We start from the raw sequence: 7,157 nt of genomic DNA, 5'->3' as shown, positions 1-7,157 counted from the left end.
ACCGCCGCGGGGCGACAACGACGCGGAGGAGGCGGAGCCCGGAGAGGGGTGGGGGCCGGGGAGGGTTAGGGTGGGAGAGGGTGGGGGGGTGTCCCTAGGCTCATGGAGCCGGCCGAGCGTGCGGGCGGCGGAGGTCCCCCGGAGCCCGGCGGGCGTCCCGGCCCGGCCCCGCGGGGCTTCGTCCCGCAGAAGGAGATCGTCTACAACAAGCTGCTGCCCTATGCCGAGCGGCTGGACGCCGAGTCCGACTTGCAGCTGGCCCAGATCAAAAGCAGCCTGGGCCGGGCCGTGCAGCTCCAAGAGCTGTGGCCCGGGGGCCTCTTCTGGACCAGGAAACTCTCCACGTAAGTGTGTTCGGGCCTGCTGGGTGGGTGGGCGGGCACTGCGGGGGCCAAGGCTCAGTGGGAGGGCGTCCGGGGCCGAGGGTAGGCGGCTCTTTGTCCGCCCCGGACCGCTGTTCAAAACTCTGCCCGGACTCGAGCCCCTGGTGGTCTTGTAGCAGTAGTCTGAGAATCGCGACTAGAAGCCTGGGAAACACTCAAGTCCGCTCCCTGCCACTTTCCTGCGGGACCTCCGCGGTCCTCACCAGTTCTGTACGCCCTCCCCAGCTGGTTCTCCCAAGGGACCTGCGGCGTCTTGGGGAGCCGGAGAGCACCGGGCCCCCAGGGGTCCCCCTTGAACCTTTGCCCGTGGGGGAGGTGGGCGGAGAGGAATAACTCGACTTTTCCTGGTGCTTCCTCCGGTTCTTCCTCTACGGCCGCTGCCTCTTTATATCCCTCAGTTCATGTCTCGTAACTTTTGAATGGGAGGGAGACCGTCGGGAACTTGTAGGTTCTGCTTTTTTGGGCCTGCTCAGTCTTTGTGGGTTTAATTGAAATGATTGGTTTCAAATCCGCTCTCAGCGCATTCTTGAGCTGTATACTGGATAGTTAATGTTGAGAATGTTGAGTCTTAGAACATCGGCAAAGTGTATGTTTCTCCACTTGTGACATTTCCTTTGGAAATGTGCGACCCTAAGGAAAATAGAGGAGAGCTGTCAGATTGTCCAGGGCGTTATTAGTACGGGGCTTGCGTTATTTTTGAGTTGCTTGGATGAATATAGATGACCTAAAAATAGGTTTCAAGAGTTATGTCACTCTTTGGTTACTTTTCCTCTTCTTTTTTTTTTTTTTTTCTTTTGCACAAACTCTCCACAACCTATAGTGCCACTGAAATTAGGGGGGGAAAGCGGGTAGCGGGTAAAAATACAGTCGGGGTAGAGGGAGGAGGTTAGATACTTTATTTGCTACATGATATCTTACTCTGTGTGAGGATAATTTTTTAAGAAAGTTGTACTGTATCTTGTTTGGTTAACATTGTATGCTGGTGAATATGCGAGTGGATGGATAAACACACAAGATGTAAGTCACTTACCCACTGTTTACCCAAATCTGCTGAGTGAACTGGGTGATGACTCAGGGTTTTGTAATGCAATAGTCTTCTCTGCATTTCCTCACCGGATGATTCTTATCTGCCAATTATTAGGGAGTCTGACAGATTTCTCATTTCCACTTGGCTCGGTGGTGGTGGGAATAATTACCTTTTTAATTAAAAAAACGAAAATACTTAATTTGCCCTTTTCAAAAGGCATAAACTGTCAAGGTTAACAGCTCTCCTCTTGATGAGAGTGTAAAGATGTTCGTGTATTTAGGATTCGTAGGAAACTCTAAGAAAACAGAAATGTAACAGGGAGAACTACTTTTAGTGAAAACAGAACAATGTTCTATGTTTTATAACTGGTTAAAATCAAATGATTTTTCAAGTGAGCCTCCTATATGTTTGTGTTACTCAAGCATAGTAAAAATAAGGTTACTTTGTCGGTTCCAGTAATTTCCCACTTTGATCTCTCTTAGTAGATTTGCCAGAGAATGACCATTTTGGGGGACACAGCTTCTTTTAAATGCACAGTATATACCAATGTGTTAATGCATTACTGGTTTGGATTTCTCAATCTAGAATCTGCACAGGCAAACTGGAGCATTGTTTTCTGACATACTTCTTCCTAAGTTTGGCAAATTAGCACCTAGAGTTTGATTATTTTTGGCTTATTTTGTGTAAGTAGCTTTTATCTAAGAAATGGCTAAAAATACAGTTGAGACAGTACTTGGTGTTGAGGGCAAGATTGCAGTTACTAAGGCTTACTAGCCCATGAACCCCAAACCGTTTATGTCTAAATAACCAGCAAGAAATGCTGTCAGGATTTTATTTTGGAACAGGAGTTAAACGCTGCAAACTGATTCTAAGGATTGCACTATGAGACATTCTGAACTTGGTGGGACATGTTGTGATCTTGGGTGTATTTTTTTATCCTAAGTCATGTTAAGGTGACCTGTTTATAGTTGCGCTTGTTTTTTAATAAGCCTTGTGTTGCACAAGTTTACACCTAAATGATGCCAAAACATGTGCTGATAGCTGGCAATTACCTGAGCAGTGATTCTATTTAGTACTTTGTAGAAGAAGGGAAAGTAGTCGTGAAAACAAAATCTAACTTCTACCAGTAGCTCTGTGAGTGTGGGAAAGTGACTTTAATTCATGTATATCAGTATTCTTGTGAAAAATGAGAGGGTTGGACTAAATAATCCCCGAGAAACAGCCCTGGTCTGGTATTTTATGATTTTATTTTTTATCCTGTAGGGCCTCAAGTAAGCCAGTGTGTATCTTTTCTGCAAGGACTGTTTGAGCAGCTTGTAAAGCACTGGGAATAGTTGCGTAGATCAGGCACATTCCTAAAGAAGACCAGAGTATAAATGCTGTTCAGAGGCACTGGGACTGGACCCCCCAACCAGAAGTGTACAGCGCTAATCAGGGCATCAAGGTCTGTGTGGGGTAGAGTTCTGGTTTGGGGATATTCAGGCTCCCCTATTTTTTTGTTTTTCCTTTTTTTTTTTTTTTTAACCTCACCTTAGTACTTATTGTCATTCTATTTCAATCCTTTTCAAGACTTGTGGGTCTATGTACTATGTCTGTGAGAGAGGTTATTTCTGTGTATTTTAAAAATTGGCATTGTGGTAAAATACAAGCTCCCTTGCACACACAAGTTACAGTATTAGAACTGCCTGTTAAATAGACATCGTGTGACGTAATATCACAGGGCTGGTTTTTAAGAAGCAAAGACACAAATTGGAGAAGAGAGGCACAAACCTAATGGCCTTTGGTAAGCAGCAGTGAAGACTGCTCCTGGACACTAAGTGAAAGGGATTGGTGGGTAACTGGCGTGGCCTATGATGAAGTTGAATAAAGGTAATCTTGAAACTAGCTTTTTTTCTCCCTTTGTCTTCTGGACCCTTCACGTGAGGCCCTGAGGTCTAGTCCGAAGATGTCGGTTTCTTTGTATCTGGCTTTGTCATGAACATTATCATCTTGGTCTTGCTTAACCTCTCTTAAGCTTTGGAATCCTCTTTTGGAAAGTGAGAGGAGTGTAGACTTCATGGTTTTTCACACTTAAAACTTAGCCATGGACTGTTGCATAAGAGCAAAATCCTAAACACAATATTGGGCTCTTTGGGAAGAATACAATTGCACTGATTTTTTTTTTTTTTTCGTTTTAACACTTCACTGACCATAGAAGCCCCTGAAGCCTGCTCAGGGCCCCCAAAATCACTGAGTTAGTCCCAAGGGACCTTTCTAGCTCTGTGTTCCTTTAAGTTGGTCTAGAGGAAGGAAGACAGTGAATGGGCTAGTATTTCCTATAAGTTTATCCATAATTACATTATGGATATAATTTTTTCATGTTTCCTTTTTTAAAACAGAATTTTGGTTTTAGTGAAGGATGTGGGCTTACTGTATTATTAAGGACATTTAAATGTCTTGTTAGAGTGAAATGTTAAGTTCTGTGCTGTTTCATTATTATGATATGACTGTTATATTGAGGAATCATTTCATTTGCTATTTGCTAATTAAACTAACTTCCTTGTTTAATGATGTAGCCTTCTCAAATAGGAATTGGATTATCCCAGTTGAAACCACATAATATATTTAATTAGATTATATAACCACCGGAAACTTAACTTTAGTCAAGATAAGAATTATCAAATACACTGAAATCCTTTTGTGGAAAGTAATAATTGACCACAGGAGCACCCAAATTTGTATCATCTCTTTGTTGAGGAGAGAAAGTAGAAAATGCTCACCACTGAATCTCAGTTATCTGTTAACACAGTGTACTTATTTAGAATATCTAATGTTTGTGTGTTGAAATTGTGATGTACACAGTAAATAGAATTGCCTTAAAAAATTTTTTTTTTCTGTTTTTTATTTATTTTTGAGAGACATAGACAGCATGAGCAGGGGAGAGTCAGAGAGAGAGGGAGACACAGAATCTGAAGCAGGCTCCAGGCTCTGAGCTAGCTGTCGGCACAGAGCCTGATGCCGGGCTCGAACCCACGAACCTGTGAGATCATGACCTGAGCGGAAGCCGGATGCTTAACCGACTGAGCCACCCAGGTGCCCCTAAACTTTTTTTTATTGTGGAAAATATCAAACATCTACAAAGAAAGACAGTAATACAGTCAACTCCATGTACCTATCACCTGTCTTCCAATTATCAACTCATGACCAGTCATGTTCCTTCCATACTCATCCACCCCCATTATTTTTGAAGCATATTACTTCATTCATAAGTGGTTCCAGTATATATCTCTAAGGGAAAAGGAGTTAAACCAAAAAAGTCAATAGTGATGCCATTATCAAACCTAAAAAAAAATGAACAATGATCCATTATCACTTTGGTCAACTTCATGAAGTTCTACTTTGCAAAATTTGTGATTTTGTGAGTTTCCATTTGCATTACTTTGTCTAAGGCTTACTGCAAATTGATCCTATGGCAAGAGATTTTAAATACAGCTTATTAATGAACATTTGTGTATCATGACATCTTTCTTCTCCCACTCTTAACTTTGAAAGCGTAGAATCAATCCTGGGGCAACAAAGATTCCCTTGAATTATCTTCATTTTAAAAACAAAGACACCAAAATAATAAATAAATAAATAAATAAATAAAAATAAAAACACACTGAGGTTCTTATTAGCTAATACATAGTTTGATGTAAAGTAAAGTAGTAGAAGCAGGAATCTTTGAACATGTTATTTTCTTATTATTAATTAAATATTTTATTGCCATGTTGGTTTCCATATAACACCCTGTGCTCTTCCCCACAAGTGCCCTCCTCCATGACCACCACCTGCTTCCCCTTCCCCCTTCCCTCTTCAGCCCTCAGTTTGTTTTCAGTATTCAAGAGTCTCTCATGATTTGCCTCCCTCCCACTTCCTAACTTACCCCCCCTCCTTTCCCCTTCCCATGGTCCCCTGTTAGGTTTCTCCTGTTAGACCTATGAATGAAAACATATGGTATTTTTCCTTCTCCACCTGTCTTATTTCACTTAGCACAACACCCTCGAGGTCCATCCACTTTGCTACAAATGGCCATATTTTTTTCTTTCTCATTGCCATGTAATACTCCATTGTGAATATATACATCTTCTTGATCCATTCATCAGTTGATGGACATTTAGGCTCTTTCCATGATTTGCCTATTGTTGACAGCGTTACTGTGAACATTGGGGTACATGTGCCCGTATGCATCAGCACTTCTGTATCCCTTGGGTAGATCCCTAGCAGTGCTATTGCTGAGTCATAGGGGGTTCCATTGATAGTTTTTTGAGGAACCTCCACACTGTTTTCCAGAGTGGCTGCACCAATTTACATTCCCACCAACAGTGCAGGAGGGTGCCTGTCTCTCCACACCCTCACCAGCATCTATAGTCTCTTGATTTGTTCATTTTAGCCACTCTGGCTGGCGTGAGGTGGTATCTCAGTGTGGTTTTGATTTGTGTTTCCCTGATGATGAGTGACGCTGAGCATCGTTTCATGTATCTGTTGGCCATCTGGATGTCCTCTTTGGAGAAGTGTCTATTCACAACTCCTGCCCATTTCTTCACCGGATTATTCATTTTTCGGGTGTGGAATTTGGTGAGTCCCTTGTAGATTTTGCATACTAGCCCTTTATCCGATATGTCATTTGCCACTATCTTTTCCCATTCTGTCGGTTGCGTGTTAGTTTTTTTTTATTCTTTTGTGGTACAGAAGCTTTTTATCTTGATAAAGTCCCACTAGTTCATTTTTTGAACAAATTATTTTCTGAGTGTTCTGTGTGGGCCAGGCACTGTTTTTGGCACTTGGGATATATTAGTGAAAGATTTCTGCCCTCTTGGGAAGTTTCAGTGTGTTTGTCTCAGCGCACATTTTTGTTTATTAAGGAAAGCCTAGGGGTGCCTGGGTGGCTCAGACGGTTAAGTGGCCAACTTCAGCTCAGGTCATGATCATGATTCATGGGTTCAAGCCCGACGTCGGGTTCTGTGCTGACAGCTCAGAGCCTGGAGCCTGTTTCAGATTCTGTGTCTCCCTCTCCCTCTGCCCCTACCCCACTCCTGCTCTGTTTCTCTCTGTCTCAAAAATAAATAAACTATTTAAAAAAAGAAAAGAAAAGGACAGCCTAGCAAGATGTAGCTCTTTCTTTCTCTGGGGAAAGAAAATATGAATTCTAAGTGCTTTACTTAAAAAAAAATTATGTTTTAATGCTCTAAATGGAGGCACTGAAAAGGGCAGTTAGAAGAATAAAACAAAAACAAAAGCAAAAACAAAACCTAGTAAAACAGAACCATTCCTTGTTCTTCAGAAATCTAAACACATCATTTAAAAACAATTTTCCCAAGTGGTCTCCTTGCAGTGTCATAAAATTGTCTTTGAAAGACATGTTCTTAACTGAAGTGAAATGGAGACAACTTGTGTTTTTTAAAGGATGCTTGTTTATTTAGGGGTAAATAAGGGTACAACCTCCAAACCAATTTCTCATTGTGGAACCTGAGAGTTAACTTTTCTGTTAAATGAGTCTCATTTATAGTGAATCATCTTCTCACCGCACATGCATTTTCATACAAAATCTAAATCTGCATTTCTCTCTAACCTTTATAGGAAATTAGATCAAAATCTCCTACAGTGTGAATGGCAAGCTGAGAACATGGTAATAAAAGCAAGAGCAAGCAAACAACAACAAAGCCTTTATATTCATTGACACAGCCACTGGGCTGTTAAAAGCAGCACATACTATAAATATTCATTCC

The 7,157-nt window shown here is 41.8% G+C and overlaps 1 protein-coding gene across 1 annotated transcript in view; it reads left to right on the top strand.

The window, feature by feature from the left end:
* The first annotated feature begins 99 nt into the window (after positions 1-99).
* PSME4 (proteasome activator subunit 4) overlaps positions 100-7,157 on the top strand; it is a 95,134-nt gene continuing 88,076 nt past the window's right edge. Inside the window, exon 1 of the mRNA XM_029937352.1 lies at positions 100-344. Coding sequence (XP_029793212.1) covers positions 103-344 — 242 coding nt within the window. The 5' untranslated portion in view covers positions 100-102. The remainder of the gene's footprint in view (positions 345-7,157) is intronic.

This window comes from Suricata suricatta, chromosome 4, assembly GCF_006229205.1.
Source record: "Suricata suricatta isolate VVHF042 chromosome 4, meerkat_22Aug2017_6uvM2_HiC, whole genome shotgun sequence".
In the NCBI taxonomy this organism is placed as follows: domain Eukaryota; kingdom Metazoa; phylum Chordata; class Mammalia; order Carnivora; family Herpestidae; genus Suricata; species Suricata suricatta.
This window is presented reverse-complemented; position numbering and strand designations above follow the sequence as displayed.